The sequence below is a fragment of the Athene cunicularia genome, assembly GCF_003259725.1.
Source record: "Athene cunicularia isolate RWA chromosome 4 unlocalized genomic scaffold, athCun1 chr4_part3, whole genome shotgun sequence".
NCBI classification, from domain to species: domain Eukaryota; kingdom Metazoa; phylum Chordata; class Aves; order Strigiformes; family Strigidae; genus Athene; species Athene cunicularia.
Window position 1 is genome coordinate 12,826,739 of NW_020799100.1, and position 25,959 is coordinate 12,852,697.

The 25,959-nt window shown below is 39.8% G+C and overlaps 1 protein-coding gene across 1 annotated transcript in view; it reads right to left on the reverse strand.

The window, feature by feature from the left end:
- TAF1 (TATA-box binding protein associated factor 1) overlaps positions 1–25,959 on the reverse strand; it is a 32,528-nt gene continuing 6,569 nt past the window's right edge. Inside the window, exons 8-39 of the mRNA XM_026848238.1 lie at positions 25,215–25,331; positions 24,646–24,813; positions 22,957–23,084; positions 22,744–22,851; positions 21,711–21,884; positions 21,437–21,610; positions 21,248–21,352; positions 19,681–19,881; positions 18,907–19,048; positions 17,998–18,128; positions 17,367–17,447; positions 16,804–16,953; positions 16,523–16,642; positions 16,171–16,346; positions 15,241–15,482; positions 13,752–13,965; positions 13,310–13,475; positions 12,930–13,141; positions 12,576–12,684; positions 12,270–12,368; positions 11,382–11,559; positions 9,972–10,039; positions 9,457–9,579; positions 8,383–8,475; positions 8,223–8,307; positions 7,674–7,741; positions 7,476–7,592; positions 4,525–4,650; positions 3,152–3,250; positions 2,715–2,865; positions 1,752–1,929; positions 1–698 (exon numbers count right to left, since the gene is read on the reverse strand). Of these exons, the coding sequence (XP_026704039.1) occupies positions 482–698; positions 1,752–1,929; positions 2,715–2,865; positions 3,152–3,250; positions 4,525–4,650; positions 7,476–7,592; positions 7,674–7,741; positions 8,223–8,307; positions 8,383–8,475; positions 9,457–9,579; positions 9,972–10,039; positions 11,382–11,559; positions 12,270–12,368; positions 12,576–12,684; positions 12,930–13,141; positions 13,310–13,475; positions 13,752–13,965; positions 15,241–15,482; positions 16,171–16,346; positions 16,523–16,642; positions 16,804–16,953; positions 17,367–17,447; positions 17,998–18,128; positions 18,907–19,048; positions 19,681–19,881; positions 21,248–21,352; positions 21,437–21,610; positions 21,711–21,884; positions 22,744–22,851; positions 22,957–23,084; positions 24,646–24,813; positions 25,215–25,331 (4,520 nt within the window). The 3' untranslated portion in view covers positions 1–481. The remainder of the gene's footprint in view (positions 699–1,751; positions 1,930–2,714; positions 2,866–3,151; positions 3,251–4,524; positions 4,651–7,475; positions 7,593–7,673; positions 7,742–8,222; positions 8,308–8,382; positions 8,476–9,456; positions 9,580–9,971; positions 10,040–11,381; positions 11,560–12,269; positions 12,369–12,575; positions 12,685–12,929; positions 13,142–13,309; positions 13,476–13,751; positions 13,966–15,240; positions 15,483–16,170; positions 16,347–16,522; positions 16,643–16,803; positions 16,954–17,366; positions 17,448–17,997; positions 18,129–18,906; positions 19,049–19,680; positions 19,882–21,247; positions 21,353–21,436; positions 21,611–21,710; positions 21,885–22,743; positions 22,852–22,956; positions 23,085–24,645; positions 24,814–25,214; positions 25,332–25,959) is intronic.

Sequence of the window (25,959 nt, forward strand, 5' to 3'; positions counted from 1 at the left end):
AAAAAAAAGGCAGCTGTTTATTTAAGTATTCAAAGTAGCTGGGCAATTATCACAACCAGTCTGGGGTAACACTTCAGACACATGCTGTGGTGCCAGAGAAAAACCTTCCCTTTAAATACAATTTTCTTTTCATATAGTTGTATATTTCTTCCAGACAGACGTGTGCATCCAACAGGACAGTGCTTCTGAGAAACTATTTTACATCTATAAAGACTGAAGAACAAACCATACAGATTCTCATCTGGATTCTGGAGCTAGTACAGGCTACAACCCTAAACATCAGCAGGGCATGCTTGTCTAAAGCTAACTTTTCACCATTTATTCAATCACATAACATGTTTTATAACCAGTTAAAATATTATATAAAAAAATCTACTCATTATCACAGTCCATACTACACTGTTTCTTACGCCAAACTGGGACAAGAGAAGTTCAGGAGCCAAGAGGAGCCCAGGATGACCATCACCTCAGGAAAGGGAGTTTATTCATCCGAGTCCAGGTCACTGTCTCCTGCAATGGAATGGAAGTCCTCACTGTCTTCCTCATCCTCAGACAGATGGACTTGACTTAATACACTTGGTCCACAGCGCTGCTGTTCTTCCTCTTCCTCCTCTTCTGAGACCTCATACCCTCCAATACTGCTGAAACTAGTATCTCTTGTGTTGGACTTTGGGTCTGGTTCTTCATAGCTGCCATAACTGAAAGGGAAAAAAGATACTCTTACTATACCATCATTTCAAGTCAGCTGCTGCTAACAGACAATTCTGGTTTTGACTCCTGTAAAGGTTCCCTGGCTTGAACAAGTGTCCCTTGTGGAACACTCGGAACCACTGTGCACTTAACTTCTGTCAATGGCCAGCTTTTTAAAATAAGAAAACGGTTCTCCTGATGAACAATTGTCTACCAGCATCCTCATCCCACTCTGATACACTCAGGGCAGGAAACACAGATCACTAACACCTTCTGTCTGTCACCTTTACTGCAGGAGAAAGGCAAACAGCACATTCTCATTATCTTCTCTAGCATTTTCTGCTCAATATTATCAAGGTCCTGGGCTGGACCATTTGCCTGACGCAGCATAGCTACCTGTATAATAATTTATTCAGCAAGTATCAATAAAAGCATTAAGGGACTGAATTCCACGAGTAGAAAAAGAACAGCGAATCTAATGCTAATAATCTACAAAATGGCGAGAGAAGAAAAAGTAGGTCAGTGTTCTCTCAAGTGAATGCAAAAAAATAAAGCTAATATTGCTATACTTGTCATTTTCTAATAATGGAACTCCTTCCAAAATATAGTACATGCATATTCCTATTCTTTTGGACTTCAGTTACGCAGTTTCCTTTCAAGTAAGGAAATGCTTATTCTTAAAGAAAAAAAACAAAAACCAAAGTTAATCAGCTGAATCATCTTTTAACTTCAAAGATACCTTGTAGTTTCTGAGACAACCTATAAAAGCCTTCATTTGTCCTGCCTTCAAAAACCACTATGTACAGGAAATCACGTAACTTACAAGAAAGAATGTTTCTTAAATTACACTAACATTTTTATTAGTGAAAATCTTAACAGCAAAACCAAATTTCTGTCAATAAGTAAATTGCAATTAAGGTTTAAATGCTAAAAATGGTGACAAAATAACTTAAAAAATGTAAGATATTCCTCAGTTTTTAATGATAAACACTTCAGAAATCTTTAAGAGAAGGGATTTTGTTTTGAATAATTATTTTAACAAGATTCTCAGCTCTAATTACCTGATATTACTGTCCTCCATAACATGAGATGTCTCCCCACCATCTCCTTCATAAGACATCATGCTTTCTTCATTGTCCATGCCCATTCGTGTGTTCTCTTGAAGAACATGAGGTTGTTTAGGTCTCACCGCATTGGGCTCCACATCCGAGTCACTGCCACTCTCACTCAGTTGGATAGCTGTGTAATAAACCAACATTTGGTCACTAATCAACAGTTTTGTTCTGTCAGTTACATACCTATTGTCTTTGTTTAAAGGCTACAATACTGACTGTAAGGAATGTATACAAAGTGTCATCTCCACAAAGTCGCAGAAAAGGTATCTGGGAGGTGATATTACTTACTGAATACCCAATTCTGATATTATTCAAAAGCAATCTCATGACCACTGTTACTCAAAAAGGCCTTATTTGCTTGTCTACTCTTGACTAATTCCCACTTTTTACCCCCTAATAATTTTCAGAAGCTAAAGACTACTATAAACTTCTCTGCATGGCAAGTTTTTTTAGTAAAACAGGGAAACAATGTGAAGAACCTCCAAGCACCTCTTCCAATTCTCGGTAACACTGACCATATTGTTTCATATCAAAATAAGTGTGTTTTTATTAAACTGCCTGTTTCTGGCTCTGCACACCAAATCATAGTCCCAGTTTTTTCAGAACCATTTGCAGTTTCACTTTATGAAATACAATTGAACAGATCTTGTCTTAACTCTGCTTTCTTCCAAGTCCATACTTACAGCACTCCTATTCCACTTCATTTTCAGTTCCATTTACGTTCATGTAGTTTTCTCATTCTTGCCCTTTGGTCTCTCATCCTTTCTGACTACTAGACCACCTGGCCTGCATATCCCCTTTATGCACTATGCTCTCTACTGCACGTTTTTGTGATGGAAGCATGAGAAGATTAGCTGGGTTTGAGAATAACCAGTTCCTATTCAGCCTTTTATAAAAAAGGACACCTACACGAGAAAGGATTATCTCCCTCTTCATCACTCCCATCATCATCATCCTCTCCATCTGACATGAGCAAATCTTCATAGAGGACACTGGCCTGGGGTTGCTGGGCTGACCCTTCTTCTTCATCAGCAAGGTCACCATCTGCATCTTCAACTTCCTAGGTCACACAGAACAGGGATAGTGAAGACCAAACAACATATATACTACTGCTGCCTTTTCCAGCATATGCCTGTTATTTATCACACTGTTCATGCTGAAGTATTCACTCATTTCATAATGCTAACAATTCAAAAACTACATTTAAGAGTCTAGCTATTGCTATGAATACTGCTGTCTTTCAGGGTGGCAGACACAGCAGACAGCCCTTACACTATGGAGACTTCTACCACAAGTATGCAAGTCAACACGTAGACTGTGGCTGGGATATCTGTAAATATACTCACTGGGGCTGGAGTCTTAGGTTTCCCATCATCATCCTCATCAAACCCTTCAATATCTACGTCAGAGTCTTCCTCGCCCAGCCTACCTCGCCCCTGGCGCATCTGAATGGGGAACACAAATAGTGATACCACTGAGGAAGGCACTACTGGACATAAACCAAAGGGTATGACTGACATCTGGATCACACTGATGGGTGTGGAAGTACAGCAGGGGGAGAGACAAAACCAAAAATATATGTGTATCACTCTCAGAGCAAAGATCCTTTCACTCTTTATTCCAAGACCAGAGAGCACAAAGTCTCCACACACTTTTATCCTGATGTACTCATCATTCAAAAGGGAATCTCCAACTTTACAGCACCAGGGTTCTTTGATTACCTAGCTATTTCTGGAAAATACCACTAGATCTTTAAAAGTGCTTATTTACACAAAGTATTTTAGAAGCAGACAGCAGTTTCCAACAAATCTCATGCCCTTCTCTCTCCTGTTCTTCCCTCAGTCACCATGAGTCCAAGGTAGAGAGGACATACCAATTCTGTCCTAAAGACTACAAATTGAAAGTCTGTAGAAAGCTTGAAGATTTCCAGATCTAGAAGGCATTCTCAAAGCCACAGACAGCCACAATACTAGACAGAACTATTCATATTCAATCTCTGATTGTTTGGATTGTTCAGAATAGTCTCACGAGTCTTTCTGGTACCATGTTCAGTCTCATGGCCCTCCTCACCTTCTTCCTGGTAATTTATTTTCATGGTCATACTACTGCACCTCTTGCTATTCCTTTTTCTCCAACACATTTTTTTGTTTAATATGAAATAAATACAAAGAAAAAAAAAATGCTGTGGTTACTGTAACAAGTTCATTTATAATGATTCAATACTTTTAACCTTTTTTCTTTCTTTAACAACTATAAGGTATCTACAGCAGCAACCATCTCTTTCTACGTGTTTATACAGCTTCTAATCAACACTGGAAGCAACCATAATAATCTATCATCTTCCACATCTTCATCATTTCCCCATTCAGAATCAACAAGTGATTGCACATTAGCCCTTTGTAGCATGAGTCACCAGGTTTCTACTCCCAGAAGTAGTGAAGCAAACAAATATCTGGCCTTAGGCAGATTCTTTTGCAGCTTTTGATTCTCTATTCTTTGTTTTGCAGTGTCTGAATTCCCAGTGCTCTTTAAATTTTTCCTTTTCCCTCAGAGAAGTGAAAATGAAGGAAATTGCATCATGTTTGAAATGGATTCCCTTCTCTGCTTGGGACACCTGCTGATCTTTGTCACCTGTTTGCTACAAAGTAATTGCCTCCTTTCAGTAATTGGCTTATACAACCCAACTCTCCAACCACATGAAAAAATGGAGGATTCTGACCTGAGTTCCTCGCTTCTCTGGGGTAGTGATGGGAGTGTCCATAGCAGACAAATTGCTCTCATCTTGATAGACTGAAGCATCATGTGACATACTGAGGGAAGTGTTGGTATCATACAAATCAGGTGGCTAAAGTATATGTGGAAACAGGAGACATAACATTCTCAGGCATTGAACTGAGACTAGAACAGTATCTTGAGAGGCAAGACTGGGATTTCGGGACTAAATGCAAAATGCATTTTTTTGTCACGGTGTTTATATTATTAAAAACTCTTTAGTCAAAATAATCTATTTATTCTTAAAGAACAAACATGGTAAAATGCAATGGCTTACAACCTCAGTTTTGAAGTTTGCCAAATAGCAGATGTTAAAATAGAAGTTAGTACTTCTATGCAGTGCAATCCTACAGAGGCCAAAATCATAAATGGACTCCAAAAGGATTAGATAGATTTATAGAGAACAGGCCTCTCTGCAGCTCAAATACAATGGTCCAGAAGCAACACCAGTTTAAGGTGCCTGAACAGCCAATTGCCAGAAGCAGAGAGGTTTCACTGTAAGAAGGATCACTGTTATGTTTGCATCCACTTACTTCTGGTCCCTGCCAGAGCCAGAATACTTGATTACATCAACCTTTGGTTTGACTCAGCATGGCCCTTTTAATTTCCATTCTTGCAATGGAAATGGTGTTGCAACTACAAATGCTGCTATCAGATCTAGAAAAAGTCTATCACATGAAATAGCAAAGCTTCAACTTTCAATGGGTTCTATGTAAATCACTGTCTCAAGAGTCCCTAAAACTGACAAAAGCAAGAAAAAACGAAGTATTCTAAATGACAGTCTGTAGTTTGCATGCCATTTGACCTCTGAAGAGTTAATGAGGAACTACAGATTAGGATTTTGATAATCCTAATCTTGCAGATTAGGATTTTGATAAAATGTCCTTATAATACACAGTTTATATATCATGACAATCCTGAAAGTGTTAAGAGCAGCAGCAATACCATTTAAATTAGGCAAAACAGGCTTCTTAAGAATGTAGACATGTAAACCACAGACAGCTCTCTACTTGATGTATTTGCTTTTTATATCCTGGAGCCCAACTCCTAAAGACACATATGGGGAGATAAATATTAGTCATCACAACTGCATTTGAAATAAAGGGAACTGAAGCAAAGCAATCATCACCAGACCTGCCATCTGTGACAAGTTTGGGAGTGTGGGAAGCAGGAGTGTACCTCCAGCCAAGAAGCAGAGGGAAAGGGTGGCCTTCAGATGACAAGTTCAAGGGAGAAGCTCGGGAAGCTCTCTCCTTTAGCAAGCACAAAGAAGCAGCAGACAACTAATAGGCATTTCCTCTCTCCTGATCACCAACTTAGGAAAAAAAAAATCAGAACAGGTAATAATGCTCTTGGGAAGAAAACCATCATATAGAGAGAAGAATGACATTTTTGTCCCTCATTCTCTGAGGTATTGGGATCGTCCTTGATTCCATCTAATATTCCTTGACATGCGTCAATTGACACTTTCAACAACTAATCTCAGACTCCCCTGCAGCCTGACACTTTCCATTGCCAGGAAGGTCTTTTTCCATGATCCTCAGTTTCAGTATTCCCACCCCACTGAATTCAATAATCATTCCTAGCAAGTTCTTTCTAGCTTCCTAAAAATGCTACATTTGGGGGGGGGTGGGGTGTTCATGGGGAGAGATGGATGGAGGGTGTTAAATATTCCCCAAAAATTGTTTGCAGCCTGCTATCCTGGCTCCAGCCATCTAATCTTTGTACACTTATTGCCTAAACAAATTTCAAACTCATTTTTCTTTAAAATAAGATCTTAAATTGTTCCTGAACTTCATGCCCCTCTTTTCTGTTCTGACTTTACTAAAATTAAATGCACTTTTCCAGATGTAATCACACCAGAATTACACAGAATAGAAAAATTATTGGTCCACAACTGGGATGAACAACTGCAAAGAAAGCGCTGGTCTGTCTTCCTACACCGGGTATACAACATTTAAATTTTGATCATTCAGCTACCAGTAGAGAGATCTTTCCCAAGGCTTATGAACTTCAACAGCTTTTCCAAATAAACACAAGGCACATCTCAGACAATATGATGACATTCTCTGAACTGTTATCTAATTTAGCAGGAAATTCCAAAAGCAATTTTATTTTTCAGGAATGAAGTGTCATTCCTAGTGAGTTTTTCACTGATATTTTTAAAAACAAACAAACAGCCCAAGGCAAGAAAAAAAAAAAAAAAAAAAAAAAGCAAACTAATAAAACTTGGCCAAACTCTAAACACTGAAAAACTAGTCTGTCATACAATCTCCAATACAAATTATGCTTCCAACTTCATCTAATACATACAAAATAACTGTCACATACAACTGTCTAATATAAAATAATAATGGAAATGAAAAAATGTTATTTCCATTAGAACCAAAAGAAATGTGAAGAATCATACTTCACTGACCATATTAGGCAGTTTCTTTGCTCATAGCAGTAATAAGTCTCTTCAAGAATATCCCCACCAAACAGCTTTCTGGCTTCTTCTCAGCACTACAGTATTGATTTTTTTCCTCGTGTTCTCCTTACCTTTTCATTGATTGCCTTCTGAGGGTTTCTAACCACTACACTTGCACAGTGTTTGAACTTCCAGTCACCACTCAGTTGTACCTGACTGTACACAGCTCATCTTGAAACCAGTTTTGTAAGCTGCTTGGGAAATTACCTTCTTTGTCTTAGGTATCTCACTCTCTGAAGCATCATAACCACTTCTCCTATTTATACTTAAGAAATAACCGTTAGCACACCACCCGACAAGATACTCTACTAAAAGACAAACCGCAGACAGATGGAGAACAGTAAACAAAGAGGCACTGCTAGATCAAACATCCAGGAGATAGAAACTAAAAGAAAGAAAGAAGTGAAAACTTTGCTTGGTTCACTTGCCTGCGGAGTGTAAGGACCAGGGGTCATAGGATCAAGACTTTCCAGATCTGCCTCCTCTAGTGCTGCTTCCTTTGCAGTAGAGATGTCTCTCTCAAGTTGAGTCAGGTGCTCATCATACTAAGAACAAAGAAACTTGCTTACATAGCAGAACAGAAAATTAAAACATACAAAAATATTACAGTAGAGTTGTCCACATACCTCAGCTAAAGTTTGATAACAGATGTTTACAATCTCCTGGGCTGTTTTTGTGTACTGACTGTCTGGCCCTGTAGTAAGAAACAAATCTCTTTATGCATTCTAACATTTTCTCAGTTCCAGCTGGTGAGACAGAAAGCTCTCATGAAAAAGATCCCTAAATGCCAACACCTTCTGATCTAAGGAGAAATATAAGGCAAGGTTCACATTCAGCTAACAAAGAGCAACCAGTTTGTTCCAATATTAAACATATTATTTAGGAGATAGGAAGGTTGAACCCTGTCAATCTCAGGAAAATTCCCAGAAACAAATCACTGAAGCAGAGATGTGCACTGAACAAGTAGAAAATCCTCCCCAGGCGTAACTGCCCCATTCTGCACAAGATGGTAAATAAAGCATCACTTTTTAATTATCTTTTTTCGGAGCAGGAAAGGAAAGCAACAAAGAAGCTCAGGATTCACAGCTTCAGGCTTTGACAGCACTACAGAACAGATGCCCAGGTGTATTTATTTAAGTACAGAAGGCAGCTGAAGCCTTATTTTCACCACCTACCATTGTACTTAATGCTGTTGGCAAGGATGAGGTTAACGTCATCCAGGAAAGTCTCTCTGTTCTGGTATTTGTGTTTGGAGATATTCTGGAAGAGATTGTCACCCAGTAAGTAATCAAGTCTAAACATCTCTCAAGAGCCTGCTCAGATCAAGCTACACACCTTGCGTATAGTCTCCAGATCCATTGGATTAGCAATAACCTTGTAATAATCAGGAACAAACTTCTTGTTAACTGGATGATGAAATGGCCAGGACTGAAGGAAAGAAAACAGACAAGTTTAGAAAGCTTTTTGTGTAGAACTTTTCACCGTTTGAACTACAGATTTCATAAAGCAAGTCTACAGAACTGATTTAACACTCAAAACGCATGGGAAGTATTGATCACAAGGCATCTTGAATCCAATCATTTAGTTTCAGGAGGGACACAGAAAAAAAGATCCACTGGATGGATTTTTAACTAGGTGTGTCGATACCTGTTGGACAGTATGAACATGTAATACAAAATAATAATAATACCAAGAACTTTTCTATTTCATACCACCATTTCCTCCACAACGTAACTGCAGCGTCCAACAAGAACACTCATTGCTTGTACAATAAACAAAGAATATAAACCTAGGTCTGATCTCACAATGAGGACTATATATACCAGTTTAAGTTCATCATGTGTGATAGCATAGAAAAACTCTTAAAATCTGTTTCTAAACATCAGAAACGAGAACTTGGTGACAACAGAGAATGGAACTGACCAAGTTTTAAAGAGGACAGGCGTTAAGCCCCCCCTCATTCAGTCTAACCACTACAGACGCTTGTTCCTTACTCCATTCAGACACTATACACATTATAGATGAGTGACACTGAAGTCCTTATCTGTGCAGTTTTATCTGGTAAGCTTAAGGAGCTTTTTTTTAAATACAAATGAACTAGTACAATACTGGATAAACCTGATCAATTAGAAATCAGTTTGTGTTTCATCTGCACCTGAAAACTGTACCTCTGCAGAATACTTCAATATCTACTAAAGCAAGTGCTATAAGCAGCAGAAGAGTATGTTTTATAATGACCATGCTTAATGAAAATCAATTACTTCATATTAATAGGAGGTTGAAAAGGCACCTGCCAGGAATGAGAGCAGTAGAAAAAAACCTACCACAATGTAAATATACAGCCACAGGACTATCATCAACACATTTTGCACATCACACACACACACACACTCTACTCAGGCTACATACATCTGGAACTGCCATCATCTTTTGAGTGACAATGTTATCCAAAATGAAGGAAAAGGCCACTTGATCATCATCATCCAGGAGGGGATTAATTGCTTTTTCTAATCGAGCCAGTTTATCTTCCTTCTGCAATAAAAGTAAGAGCATCAGTGGCTGACCCTAGATTAATACCTGTTAGTAGCAAGATACTCTGTCGCAAAGAGAGACTCATTCACCTTTTTCTGAAGATAGTTGTAAGTAAAGGGGAATAACAGCCTAAATATAAGCTTACATACAAGATGAAGTAACTAGAGTAACAAACAGGCATCTATTTTTTGATAAAGACTCCAATGTGAACTGTTTAAAATCATGAAAATTCAAATACAACCCAGGGTGGGGAAAGGAGTTCCCTTATCCTTCTACTACTTTCCTCAGAGCCCTGTGTTTTGCCTGCTCATGTCCTCCATCCTCAAACTCCTCAACCACCCCCTGACCATCCTTCCCTCTCCACTCTGTCACAACTCATTCACAAGACTTGCCTCTTTTAGCTTTTCATCACACAGGTCCAGCATGGACTGAGATATTTGTGTCAGCGAGTGCTTTGGCCCTGCAAACACACAGCAAATACAGTGAGATATTCCAGCCTGATTAAAAAGGCCAATTATGTCACAATATGACTTAATCTTTACTCCTAAAGCATCACTGATTATATTTCTAGCACAGTTGGGAGTATATCCTCACTCAATTACTAAAGTTTAGTATGGATTTTATATGAGAAAAGGTTATTTGCAGCAAATATTCACACATCTGGTACACACTCTGTGCAGGTTATGGAAAATCTATGGAAGAGCTGCTGTGCCTGTGCAAGACTGGCCTCTAAGCTCTTCACCTTTGTCAAACTTTCAGAGTGTAAGTCATTAAATTCCTGCTTCCTTCCCTAAATCCAATCAGTGAAGCAGAACTGCTAAGGAAGGTAAGATGAACATTTAAGGAATATTCAGAAAACCACAGCTTTAAATAATTTCACAATTCCTCAGACATGGAAACAAGTATTTGCAACAGAACTATGAAAAAACTCTCATTTATTAAGATAAAACAAGGACTTAGCTGTCAAAAAAATAAAGGAAGCGGTAAAGGCACAAAACCAGAGCTGTCAGTATCGCCCCAAATGCTGCACAATCCAGAGAGACTCAATGCAGCTGGGAGGTTTTTTCATCTGTCGAATGAATACTTTTTGGACAAAGACCTTTCTATCGGTGGTCTGAATAGAGCTGACCTATAGTTGCTCAATGAATCAGCACTTTTCCCCAGCAGGCAGATGCTCTACCACTTTTTGGTTTTTTAAACCAGCTTTCTGACCTTCCCAAATGGGGAAAAAATTATTTCAACTAAAAACTAAAATACAAAAAATAATTATAGTATGCTCCACTCAAAGCTGTGTGCCCCAAGGCATTGGCTTCATGCTATTTGTATTGAAATATTCATTCACTAAAGTGTAATATTGAGAAAGTAAGTTCACAAGTACTGATCCATGTCTGAAAGCAAAAAGGAAGGACACTCATGATGTAGTCTACTGAAAACAATCTTTAACTTAGCTTCACCCTTTATGAAGGGGATATGCAGGACTTTGCTTTAATGCAGTTTGACTTAATACATGCACCAGTGTCTTCAGTCTTTGACAGGTCCATAACTGAACTTCAGTTACCTCATCACAGTCATCATTTAGTTATTGTTTAATGCTAGGGTCCACTTCTCTCTTATTTATGGATTATCTCATTAACATTAACATAGTCTTTCAGGTATCTCTGGAAAAGTATGTTTATTGTTGCCATCTGACAGTGAATTTATTCTGCCTTTCTGTTGCTTTTATTATTTCTAAAAGATCCACACATCATACATGTAAAACTCATTAGCAGAAACACCATTTCCCTGCATTATTAGTAGCCTACCATTGTATGTTGCACTGTTCTTAACAATTAGTTCCAGATGTTCTCTGAACTCCTCTCGGGATGGGTATTGCCGCTTACGAACGTTTTCACGCAGGGTCTGTAAATCCATGGGCCGTGTAATAATCTTATAATAATCTTTGACAACTTTTGGATTTACAGGTGTATGAAATGGGTATGTCTGAGAATGAAAAAAAAAAGTGCCTATTAACACAGCGTTAGCACAGCTAATCGCAGTTTAACCTCCACAGTTGAATACGCACTAACATATAAAAACTTTACACAATCAGTTCCTTAACTGCACCAGGGAAAACATGGTAATTTCAGCCTCACAGTGGCTATCACTTTCTCCTGCAAAATGTTCTTTGATACCATTAGAAGAAGAAAAACTTCACAAAAAATTCTCAGATTGTATTTTTTGTAATGCAGCACAGAACTTAATAAACTGAACTTTAAATTCTCATTTTAACTCAAATTTTCCATTTAATCTTTTAGTTTTGCAAGTTTCTCATAAAATCTGGTCAGAAACAGCGCACAACTTTCTCCAGTGCCACATATGTAAGAGTATTACACATAGCTACATCAAGTGTCATAAATCTTTTTCTGGTTTTGTTGGGAGAAAAAAAAAATACAACCCAGATTCCAGGCTTTGAATACATATCCACGAGAACTATTCAACATTATTTTCTGATACGGACATTTTCATCTCAAAAAGATTCTGAGCTAACTTATGGAATAATGCAAACCAACTGTGTGCAGGGCAGGGGGGGAAAGGGGTGGCACGCCACTCATCTGAGAAAAGCCAAGCCTTATTTTGGTGTCTACAACACATAACCTACTTCAACCGTATTGCCTAAGACACGCGTTTTTGGTCTCATAGCTTAAACTTACATTAGGAAGATCCCTTATGTCATTGATGATGCCCTCCAAGATAGATGACAGCGTCACCATGGGATCTGTTCGCCGTCGGTGGATGGATTTGTGAGGACGCTAAAGAAATCAGAGGTGGAAAAATTAAAGGCAGTTCCAAGATGCAAAATATTTACCCACAGAAATCCTAGGCAATTTAGTTTATTAATTTACTGGGCAGGTATCTGTGTTGCATGTGCAGGATGCACAGGAGTAGTAAAGAAACTGGCCAGTTGGTACAAACAGAAATAAAGATGCTGCAGTCAGGTCAGCAACACCTTCACTCACATTCAGATAATCACAGTGAACAGTTGTCCCTACTCGCCGCTTCTTCTTTGGAGGAAGCTGCTGTTTAGGAAACTTCAGGACCAGTGATTTCCTGCGAACCTCATCCGCACTAGATAAAAACAAAAGAAGTGTAATACTTTCTCCAGCCCTCTTGTGAGTCAAGACCATCTGTCCCCCAGTATTGGCTCGGTCCCATCTGCCATAATACCAAATACACAACTGAAACACTGTAGTAATAGTCTATGTAAAGCCCTATCACTTTATTCCTGTGATTAATATACATCTGAGTAGTCTGCACTAAGATCTAAATTGTTTTTTCTTACTATTCATTGGTATCTCTGCTTCTTCCCTTACCTCTCAATCAGTTGTTTTCCCAGGACAATTTTTGTTCCTTCTACTTTGATGAGCTCTTCATTATCATTGTGAATGACTGTTTTTTCCAGCTCTTCCTCCTGCTCCTCTGTCATTGCAACAGGATTAGAAGGTGGGGCATTTGTTTGGTAGTAAAGAGGGCAGAACTTATTAGTCCTCATGTGGCCAATTGCACCGCATGCTCCACATTTCAGCTGCAACAATATAAGAAAGATGACAGATCAGAATTCATACATAGGCTCCTAGTTTAGAAGCAAAGTACCATTAAAATTCCCTAGTAAGACCTTTAGTACATCACTAGAGCAGAAAAATTCCCCAATACCCATGACCTGAAAGTGTGCTTTACATATGGATATGCTTACTTTCAAGTCTGGACGCTCTTTCATTTTCTTGGGCTTCTTTTCTGGAGGGCCCTTGAGTTTCTCTTTTTCTTGGTTCCGTTTTAACCGCCGTAATTGTTCTTGAATCCTGCGCCGCTCCTTCCGCATTTCCTCACGGTGCTGTTCATCAAATAGAGCAAATTTTCGTCTGGGGGGAAAAAAAAAAAACAAAAACCCACAAGTTTTTCATCTGAGTTGATGACTTCCTAGGTACTCTTCTGCCAGGTCAATCACTGCACAAATTTCATAATACCCTCAAATGGAAGGCATTAAACCTCTCTTTCTCTCCACAATTACAGTGCCAGGCTTTTACACTCAATTCTACATTTCTTCATACTGTCAATAGAATGAAATAGTCTACTAGCAAAGTTAAAAAGAAAAAAAACAAAAAACACCAAAACCCAAAAAATCACATAGGTCTTACATGAACTCTTCATCCTTGGTAGTCCGTATTCGGCAGTAGGCATCGATAACAGCGGGCTTCCGAACTGTCTCACACCTCACATATTCTTTCCCATCCTCATCTCTAAACGTGCGATATATTTTGAGGCGGCGGCCAGTGGCAGAGGAATTAAGGCTGGTTACAGAGGCAGTGTCATCATCTTTGTGAGAGTTTGCTGAGGCTCCTGAAGCTGATGCTACAAGAGAGTGTTCTATTTATTTTTAATTTCACACTGTAGAAACATCATAGTTTAAATACAGCAAATAGTTCTGGCTCAAAAACTTCCAAGGATTCAGGACTCAGGAAAAACTAAGCAATAGAAGTCTTTTGTTTGCCTGTTTGTGTTCTTTTACCGTGACATACATCAATCTGAAACAATGGTAAACTACTGTATTATCCACATGGATTATAAAGCCAGAAGGAACAGCTACAGTCAACAAGGATCTGCAGGTGCCTATGTGCAACCTGCAAGGCAACTGCAACATGGCTCTGCAGATTGCTTATAGTTACAGTGGTTGTGATCACAGGTATGGAGATCTGGCAGAAACTGAAGGCCAACAACTACTGAGTTCTCCAACTAGTGTCACAATCAGTGAGCCAGCCTCATCTCATGTAACCACAGAATCTTTCCAGCACCATCCATCATTTTGGCTGAGAAATTTTGTTTAAAATAACACTGGATATCTTTTCATAAGGCAACATTTATCAGCAAATCTTCCATGTAGCCCTTACTAAATTATTTAATTAATGATTTATTCCCAATCTGGGTTTCCAACAGCAACAGTAATGTTGACCCAGATGCAGCAGAGCTCAACTTCGCTCACACACATGCAACAAGTAACAGTGATTATGAGCACCACCACGCAGACAGCAGTTCCTTCACAGGTCAAACACTTTTACCTGCCCATTAGGGACACGTCAAGTCCTCTGTCAGAACGCACTTAAAATAAACACGTCTCTAGGAGAGCCAAACCTGGCAGCTGCCCAGATACCTCCCAGACACATGGCTACAGCACACAGTGTAACAGGCACTGCTATCAGCCTACATACTGTGCCTATCTGTTTCACATACATGGCTGTGTTTACACACAAAATCCAATTAGAGTACCATAAGCTGGTTGCAGGAACTATTGGCAAACACATTTTGAGAAAATTACTCAAAACCACCCTACACCCCCCACCCCCCAAAAAAAGGGAAACTTAAGCGACAGGTAGCAGTGAGTACCTAAACAAATAACAGAGTAAGTTTATAGTTCAAAATAAGCAAAGCTATGGGGCAAACAAAATACTTTAAATGCATTTTCATCCAGTAACTGCTCAGGGGAAGGAGTAAGCCTCAGACCAGTATGTCTATACAGTCTCCCTGTAAGGAATACACATTCCCCGCTGAGATGCCAGATCAGCACTCTCTGCAGCCTGACAAAGTTCTGCATCCCTTCCCAGGCACATTCTGGTGGTTGCAGTTACTTACACAGCCCCTTTTTGTCTCTCCTGTCCTTTTTACCCCTCTCTTTGTCATTGCCACTGTCTTCTCCCAGAAGCATCCTTTGCAATTCCTTTCGTTCCTGCTCTTCTCTTTCCCGAGAAAGCTGAGAACTAGTTTTCTTGTTCTGTAACATATTCTCAATATTCTTTCCCATCTCTTCAAAGTCACTGTCTTCAGCTGAGCTGCTATCTGTGTCTGTTGACAGGATCTCAGTGGATTCCAGAACCCTGAAACAGGAGGCACCCTGAAAGTCAATTAGTCCCCCAAAAGAATAATCAGCCTGTTACCTTCTCAGAAATACAAAGGTAAAAAAACCACAAAGGTTTGAAAATCAGTGTTGTCAATCACTACTACAAAAACAGGCATAATATATTCCCCTCTCAGCCCTCCTGTAATCTCCATGTCCAAAAGATGTTTCAAGCCAATCTTCTCCAACAAGTTGATCTCTTCATCATCAACAGTACTATATTCCCTCCCCACTCTCAGGTCTTGGGCCAGACCAAGGAATAATGAATGATTTCTCCTGGCAGTTCTAAATAGGACATAGAATTGGTAGCTGCTACCCAAGAGAGAGATGGCAAACTGCTGTTAACAGACAATTAAAAAAAAAAAAGGAAAGGAAATAGGGCGGTGAACTGTGGAACAGTGGAACATCTCATGCCGTTATATGTGTCAGACTATGCAACTCATCTACCTTTCCAAAAGATCTATAACAGCAAGACACGCAGGCTAACCTGTTGAAGTTTCCATTAACAGTCAAAGCCCACTTTCTCAGTGCTGTATTTTGTGGGCCCAACCCAGTTGACCAACATCTACACCACTACCTATCAGTGAGCCCCAGGCATACATAGTCCTGAACTTTTAAGGTGGGGACAGGGTGGGGTTCAAAGCTGTAAACATCAGATAAGAACTTACTTATTTTGTAAATCAAAGATGCGTTGACACTCTTCTTTGTATCTCTCCTGATGTTCTGCTACAGAAAACCGAGACCCACGTGCAAATTTGCTCATAGGACCTTCCCCTGAACGAGCCTGCTCTGTCGACATTGTACGTACTACATCAATCACTTCCCACCGGGACAGCTTCTTTATCTGGAAAGAGGAAGAGAGACTAGAACTGGCTTTAGAGACATACAACTGAGGTAGCTGGCTGTGGATTTCAACTCCTTTCCACACCAGGTCAGAATAGAAAAGTATACGTCCCTTCCACCATTAGCTGCTGCATCCGTTAGCAAGAACTCTGCAGCCTGCTCCAGGTTCATGCTCACCTCCTCTTCAGGCACTCCAAATTTACGCAGAAGCTGTTTGGCATTTTTGAGAGAAAGTCGGCGCAGATCAGCATCTGTCCCAGTCACTGTCTTCTTCACTGGCTGAGGTTCTTTATCGTCCTGTTCAGAGGAAGGTGCAGCCTGTTAATGTCATCACATAATAGTCTTTCCTAAGCTCATCTTCTGATATTTTCTCTTCCTGATGCCTCATATTTACTCCATTTCTCTCACATGACTTTCCAGTTATTGTTCCTTGTCCAACCCAATCTTGGGAACCATACCTTCTGCTGAGTTGGTTTGTTTGGAATCTTCACGTAAGAAAATCCTTCACCACACCCAGTAGGATCTGCTACACCGGTCACTTCTAGGAGGCACTTGCCCTTCATAGCAGCAATGAAAGCTCGTGTGGTGTTCCATGGAGCCGTGCGCACCTGCCAGCAAGAAGAGAAACATGCCCTCACAATCCTGCTGCCATTGAGGAGAACTCCAAGCTTTTTATTTTAGATTCTTCCAATCATACTGAGAACTTTTCAGTTGACATAAGGAGGGTGAATTCTACTTCCTGATCCTTCAGCTGTCCTGATAAAACTCTATGAAGAAGCAAAGTGCTAGTTAACTCACAAAAGGCATTTAAGGCAAAAATCCTAGTCCTGAAAGGACCTGGCAAGAAGAAATCCCAAACACAGGTGCAAGCTTGGCAGCAGAGCTCCCAGGAAAGTCACAAGAACATCTGATCTACTGAATCCTACTTTAAATATGTCCTTTAAATATAAAGTCCTCATTTATCTCCTGCCATGCAGATTTATATATTGGCTTGCATGTTCATGCATCACTCTGACAGTACCTCATCATCAATCTTCATCTGGAAATCCTCTTCATTCTCCTCTTCTGGTGCAAAGAAGGATTTCTCTCCATAACCAGCATCCTGCAGAGAAGTATTAGGAAAAAATGAGAACCTGAAGTCTTAAAAAAGTTACTGGAGAGAGAACTAGAAGCATATTATGAATCTCCTGTGGACACCTGTCATGCTGAACAAGCACACCTTCACACACAGTTGTTTGCAAGATTCACTGGGACCCACAGTATCACAGGTGCCAAACTGCCCAGTATTTTGACAAACCTCATAACTGAATACTGCACTCGACTTCAAAAAAAATAACCAGTCTCACAGCCACATACTGGTTACTTTCTGCTGTACAGCTCCAGGTAGAAACATAAGCCCCTTCTTGTACCTTTCCTTTGCTACCTTTGGGCTTAGCTAACTCAATAGCTAAAGAACAGGTGGTAAGAATATAATGTCTCTCTAAGAGCTCCCTTTTAGCATAGAAGAAAACTTAGCAAGTTGCTCCGTAGTCCAGGGCCTAATTTCCCTACTTTATAGTAAAATTAGTTTTAGGCAGAAGGTGTTACCTAGCATCATGCTTCACTGAACTACTTCTCAGTAACTTGCCTTATTGCCTACAAGGAACATTTACCTTCAGTCGCTGCTCAGCCGCAATCATGCTGTAATAGGCACAGCACTGTTCTGGGGACACCATTGCCCTGATCTCTTCCTCTGTTGGCAGTCTGAAATCTGGCTTTAAAACCCACCAATTTGAGTCCATCCCTGAAAAAAAGCACAGATCAAACACTGAGTAGTTTCCCACAAATGTTGGATGCCATCATAACCCTAAATGTATTTCAAGATTTGGTACCCTGCCACAATGCTGGCAAAAGGAGAAAGTATGACAAATCCATGACACTCAGACCACTAAAAGTGAGTTTTTTTCATTCTGCATTTGTCTAAATCAACGCTCCCTGACTCAGCACCTGCTATATCAGCAAACTCGCATACATTCATGTTCATCCAATGTATAAGCTACATTCCAAAAGCATTTAATCCACCTTTCACTTCCTCACCTCCAACTACTTCTCCCTGTGGCTAGTCTTAAAAGCTTTATATTACCACCCACATATCACTCTGCATATACAAAAATCAGAACTCGGGCTCCCAGAGAACTATTAGATTCATGGAGATAGGACAAGCTTCTACTGGCAACTTCTAATTTACTTGCAAAACACAACACAGCCACACACAGAGGGAAGGAAACATGTATGTGTATTGCTGTTGTACATTGTTACTTTACGAGTAAATCTGCGCCCAAATGGTTATAAAGAAAATGTCTAAACTGTAGTTATTTCTCACCATCAAGCACACTTGTGCCGAAAGAAATTGCACATTCATACAAATTGGAACAAAAAACCCTATCAGATTACATTTCAGTTCTTCAAATAGATGTTTTCAAAAATGGTTTATCAGGAGGAGACGTTTCCTCCTCCTGCTCTGTTTGGAACTCCAAGAGCAGCAAAGAATGGCTGACAGCCACATAAAAATCTTTAAATACCTGTGCGTTTGAAATCAGCACAAAGCTTTAGCCGCTTTCGGATGCTACTCTCTGAGTGTGAAGGAAAGGCCTTCTTGATATCCTCCATGCGAATTCTCCGAGGACGGTCTCTGCTCTTCCAGAAGAGGCGATAAATAAAAACCTACAAAACAAGACTCATTGGTGATGTCTGAAGAAAGAATACAACAAACCTGCAAAGACAGCATAGACAATGCTACTTCTAGTGACTACTTCAGACTTCCTACTTAAAAACCATTCATTCTTATAAATTTACTTAGTGAGTTTTCCACACCACATGTCTGCTTCAGGTTCAGCTATTTTTGAGAATCAGGTGTGAAAAAAATATTTGTTTTGAAATTTCATTATTATCACATTAGAAGTGTTCACGCTTTGGTACAGAAACTTGAACTCTGGGAATGGCAGGGATTTTCCTGTTCGGCAAATACCTCGAGTTTTAATTTTGAATTAAACTGATACCAAACAACTAGAAATTTTATCCAAAATATAAATTTAACAAAAAAAACCTCTATCATGTACTTATAAGATAGGATGCAAGTAAACAGAAAAAGCATGCTTTTCTTAAATCGTTGGTTAAATGACAGCCAAACTGGTCTGTATAGTTATTATCCAACTCTTGTAGTGCTCTCACCTCACAACAACAAAAAGAGGGACACATAGCAGGGCAATGAGCTTCTCAAATCAAGGCTGACCACATGAAGCCCGTGTCTTTTTCCAAAGACCCCTCAGATCCCCAGACTGTTTCTAATCAAATACCTGCAGAAAATCTCTGATATGGGTGTTAGCTCGTTTCGAGTTGGGACCAGGTACTTCATAAAGCGGGCACTCCTGACCAACTACAAAAATATCCACTAATTCTCGAACATAATAGCCTTGTCGTGTCCGGATAATCAGGAAATCCGTTTCAGGCATCTTATGTAAATAGATGGGGGCCCGGAAAAGGTTGTTTTCAAATGCCTAATAAGAAAAACAAATCGAAGTTTGAAAGTCAGGTTTTGATCAAATTTTCCATAACTCAATCAACACAAAAAGATCTTAAAAAACAACCCAAACAAACCAGTCATTTCAATGGTACACCATCATTTATATCACAACATATGTTGATGTGCAGTCAGAACATTCTTTGCTTACGCAGAGAATAACAAAAGATGAAGCACAAAAGCATAAGGAAACCTAGAACAAACGCAGAAAGAGTCTGAAGGGCTCTTTGGACTAACCTTTAAGGAAATACTTTGAAAAGGGACAAAAAGAACACATTTGCAGAAGAACACTGTAACCACAGAAACCAGCTTGGGACACAGACACAGTCTAGGAACAGGAGAAGGCAACCGAAGCAAGGACTTTGCTCAGGAAGGGAGGTTGTAAGAATGTAACCAGAAAAGCAGAGAGCAGCAGAGTTCAGCATTTAAAGGTAAGAAAGGTTAAACTAGCACCAAGGAAGCACTAGACAGTGTAACTGGAAAGAACATCCTCTTCTATAAAGCATTTTTTCCACCTGTAGTCTTCCACAAGCCTTACCCACTGCTATTCTCCAACACTGCCCTCACCCACATTGCAGAGCTTTCCCTAAGATGGCCCTGTTCTCATTTCAAGCATTCCAGAAGTCCTGTTTTATCCATGATGAAGTCCTCTTAGGCCTGAACAATTAGCATTGTCAGTTCTGTGATGGATCTCTATTGTCAACTTTCACCTTACTTTTCTCCCGTGGTATAGTGTGGACAGAATTATTGCTGCAGCAAAAGCAGCTAGCATTAACTGAAATCAATTTATTTTTATGTTTATCATGTAATCAGGTGGTCCTTACAACATTCTTAATTCCTCTCCCCATCTCAACTGTATGTATTTCAATAACAGAGAAAAGCTCATTAAAGCAGAAGTCTACACACCTGACTAGTAACTGGCATCCAGCAGACAACTAGCAGTTCAATTCTCAGAAAGTACACATAAGGTTCTGCTCATACATCCTGGACCACGATAAATTCATGTTTTCTGTCCCCCTCAACACCTACTTACTGACTTCCCCAACATTCAAGAAGCTTTGGCCTTCCACCCAATCCTCTCTAACAATATTTCCAATGCCACTACAAAGCAAAGCAGCAAAGATTCACTTCCTGCAATTCCTATCATTCCTAAACAATTTTAAAAAACATACCAACAGAGAGATATTTGAAAGAAAAAAGCAGCCAAGAAATGAATTATTATTAGTAATCAAAGAGACTTGAAATGAAATGGAATCTGGTTTTTTTGGATGTTGAGCATTATTTGTGATTCAGTAAACGGCATGAAACATTCTGCCTTTTAATCCACATTCAATTTTTCTCACCTGCAGTAACTGGCCTGGATGCAGAGAACCCAAGAACGGAGAAGTGTGACAATAAACAGTCTCTCCATATTTACAGTCTGGAGCTCCCGGATCTTTGCCAGGTTTCTGCAACGTGCAATGAAAGTGCAGTTAGCACTCAGTGAGAGGCAGAAGGAAATCACTGTCCAACAGTAAAACCTGCATACTCACCCTTTTGTAGTAATTTTTAATCTTTGTTGCCATGCCAACCTGCATCATTAAAGGGGCATTTTCCTCACTGTATTCAGCAAGGATGAGATCTCCATCCTTGCCAGTTAGGTCCTGTGGTGTGCGCATGAAGAACATTTCACCCCCGCCAGAAGCCTGACGCTCCTGCTCTCTCATCTGTGCCAGTGAAAAGACAACGTTAGGAAAACAGCACAAACAGATCTGCTGTGCAAATGGAGCCACAGCAGACATCAGATACAGATAAAAATAACTGTACCTTGGCTTTCTTTTTTATGTGCTTCAGCAGTGGTTGCACAGCATGGGGCCCTGGTTGGGACAAGGCACCAAAAGAGTATTTCTTCAGGGGAGGTCGATGAAATTGTCGGAGCTTCATAGGACCCATATGAGTGGGAAAGAATGGCTGGCGAAGTTCCACTGCTGGAATAGAGTGCTAATGCAGGAACAAAACGTGTGTTAAGAATGACACATATCAGCCCAAAACCAAGATCATCCTCCTACCCTGCTAACCTTTATATAACAGAACCTAGTAATATTTTTAGGTCTGCTAGCAGCAATACTAGTGCATTGAAATTCACTTGTTATCATACACATTACTTTTTGACAGAAAGTGTTTAAGCCTATATACAGATCTTTCCTTTCTGTACACAGACAACTTTAATTTCACTATTTCAAATGGTAACCAATGAGAGGATTTTTTTATTAACTAGGAGCATGCAAAGCCATTATCCCTATCAGTGGGAGAGAAGTGCATTTGGAATTACATACGTTTTTCCCATTACAGAAAAGGTTGTAATCAGATGAGGTTTTAGAAGGGGTCACTGAATAACACAATGAAGAAGGAAAAAAAATATTACTGTTTCACCTAGAGCTAGTGAGCAGTAGTTCAAAATCATCACTATCTAAATTATTTTTATAATATCCAGATTAAAACACACACTAGTAGAAGTACAGCCTCACCTCTTGACTACCTGCAACACTTTCCCCCCTTCCCACTAAAAAAAGAAAAAGGCGGCTACAGAAAGAGACACCAAACAAAAGCATGGCAAGTATGATACAGCAAGATCTAGCACTTAAACCTCAGTTTGATTGGGCAATCAAGCAAAGACAGTTCAAACTGTTCTCTAATCTTTTTAATTAAACATTAAAAATCTTTCTCATGAACACTTAACTGACCTGCTCTAATCTAAATTCTGTTTTTCTACAAATCCTAAATCATACCCTATACTAGAAACCTCCTACCAATACACTCTACCCATCTCTCCCTCTACAGACAACACTACTGTGACCACCTGAATGATGTTGCCTCCAAAGGTTCCTCGAAGTCCTTGCTGTTTGGGGTAGTAAAACTCATCATTGGAGAGGTTCCAGGGGTCCTTCACCTCTGGCTGAGACATGTTCTAATTCAATTTTAAACAGAGAGAGAGAAGAAAAAAAAAAAAAAAAAAAAAAATCACTCCTTCCAAATCTTTCCCAACCTACAAGGTGTTAAAGCTTGTGCTGACCTGTTGTGGTTCTTCCTTGATGACACCTGTTTTTCCCAACAGGATTCGACTCTTCTTTAGAGAAGATTCTTTCTTGCTCTCTTTGGATGGAGAGTTCAAAGTCATCTCTTCCTTTTCATCAGGAATTTCTAAAAACACAAGCAATCACACTGTAGGGTTCCTGTCCTAGGGTTCACTTTTCAGCACTGCAACCTCCTACTCAGCTGCAGCTTGGTCCAGACATTTTAGCCATTTTGTTCAGTTTCTAGGGTGACCGTCCTCCTTCTATACTCCTCCCCCTTTTTCTCGATACAGATTAATATGCAACAAGCTCAACACACAAAGGAAAGTTCCATGTTTAAATCTCTACCATACCTTCTTCAGCAATGAGTAGATTTGAGTGGGAGAAGCGTGACTGTGGGGATTGCTTAGGGTATCCACTGCTCAACACAAAATTTACCAATCTAATCAATGAAAGTACACAACACAGCATCTGTTCTGCCAACACTGTTCTAAACAGTTGAGAGTCAAGGCAACAGGAGTAACAATACTGTTTTCCAACTACATGTACTAACAATCCTTTTTTTTCCACGTATATACAACACAAAAGTGAATCTGAATCCAAAGATAATATGGACCTGAACCCAAAAGGGATTACTGAAAAATTCCAGAGTAGTATGAATTTTAAATGTTAGTAATTTGTGAAGCATAGACTCTCCAAGTAAGATTTTCACACAAGAAGCAGGGCCTGGTGATAGGGGCTTGGTAAACGCTATATCAGCTTCATGCACAGACATCATGTTATTCTATATAAAATAAGAATGGGTCCATCTTTGTCATTATTTATGCAAAAATCTGCAATTTTGTGGTGTATTTCAGATTTGGAAAGAAAATATTGTGAGTTTGTTTGTCTTTAACCAAGCTCAAATTAAGAGCAATTTTCAAGGTTGCTGGTCAATATCAAAACATTCCAATCAATAAATATAGAAATTCTTAGAACTGGCACACTTTCCTGAGGACAGAAATGCAAGCCAGGCCATTTAAAAGTGTAGCAAGACATGCCTATCCTTAAATTACATAAGGCTGCTTGAAGATTACCATAACACACAGATCTCAGAGAAAGTGGCACTTATAGTGGTCCAAATAAAACAAAAATCTCTCCAGCTTGTGGCAATGTAAGCAGGAAGTACGTTCAAATCAAACTTCAGGAATACTGAGTAAGTTTGTTGCAGCAACAAAAATGCTGACGGATATTATGCAAAATCATTGTTCCCACGTGCCATTACCATAGCCTGAAAGAGGCTTAAGGAATCTGCTTCTTCAGGTTTTGAATACAAGTCATGCTGAGAATGGCACGGGCTAGTTTGTGGTTTACAACCTTCCCTCTTCGAACCAACATGCACTCAAGTAAAATTAAGACAGTCACTTCTAAAACACACCAGGAGTCAGATTAATTATGGTAAGTTTCAGGGCATTAATTTTTGTTCTCCCGTTACTGCTTTTAACTTGGGAGCTGAAAGTATATACCACACCATTAGAGTTATTAGTGTTGCCTTCTTCTGCTTAGGCCTCTGATTACTTGCAAATTATCTCCAAAAGCCAAAACAAAGAACGGATGTCGGTATTGATGCAGTGCAATTATAAGTCCTTGCTTCCATTTCCACTTGTCTTTCCCCATTTGAGTCAAATTTCTGGATGGCATAAACATACCTAGAATTATGTTTTCATCATTTGGATCCAGTGTTAAGACAGGGGGATCCAAGTAGGTTTCCATTGCCTGATCATCCCAGATGATATTGTCTTCCCAACGGCCATATACTAACTCTTCATTATCGATTGGGAAAATAGAGTACCAGGGCTTGTCTTCATCCAGGGAAACTGCAACAACCATAAGGTAGAATCCTTAAGAGTCTGATACACTTCCTTGGCAGAAAACCATTTCAGAGCTCATCCCCACATCTTATTCCCTCAACCGTCCCCATCCTTCAGGGCTTTGAGGCAGGACCTCTAAAAGGCCAAAGAAAACTCATCTTGGAAGCAAAGAGGAAGTGTAGCCCCAAGTCTCAGCTTTACCAGTGCTTAGAGATTTTGCTCCACTGAAACAGAGAGAACTCAAAGAATGAAATAGGGCCTCTAACAGGTTTTAGAGCAAACAAGTATCCCTTTTATCTGCACCTTGTTGCCAAAAAAGGACCATGATATTACACAGAACACACGTCTACATAGAAACATGTGTCACACGCACCTTTTCATAGGCCAAAGATTGACACCCTCATTACCTTGCTGTTCAGGGGCCTGCTTTTCTTTGCCCTTTGCTATACCTAGGACTCCTGCTACATTTGGTTTCTGTGCTAGTGGAATTGGTGGATTGAGCAAAGAGCCACTGCGGTTCAAACCTAAAGAAAAGGAAAACAAAAGTAAGGTTAGCTTGGGGGGGAGGGTTAGGGGGCAATGCACTGCCTTAAATCAGAACTTTTGGGTCCATGGAGAGTGATTTACAGACTGAACCACTATGGGCCTACTGCTCATATCACAGAATGTCATGCGTCATTAGTAGGGGTAAGACTTAGAAAAAACACATTCACCCACAGCTTACTGCTGGAGGCTGCAGCCTCTTAAGTTTATGTTTGCCTTGCTTTGCATATGCTGCATGACAAAACATAAGGTGCATTTCTATATGGTCCCTATAAAAGCAAGAGGCCTTGAGCAAACAGTTGCCATTGACAGGACAGTTGGGCTGGCCTCCAGTAGCTTCCTGTCTTATGTGAGACCTTCACAGAAAAAAGGATGGCCAAGCAGACCTCAAGAAATTATTCTGTGAAGGCAGCTTCTCCCAGGGCAGACCAACTCACCTATGCTCACATGTCACCTATGTCACTTAATGCTTGTGGAAGGCATAAGACCTAACGCATGTGAACAGGCCAACCATGTTTAACATGTTACTATAGCTTTTCATGGGTCTCAAACACAGCAAGCCCAGCCCTGGATAGCTCAGGCACAACCGCGCTGAAATGAAAATTTTAT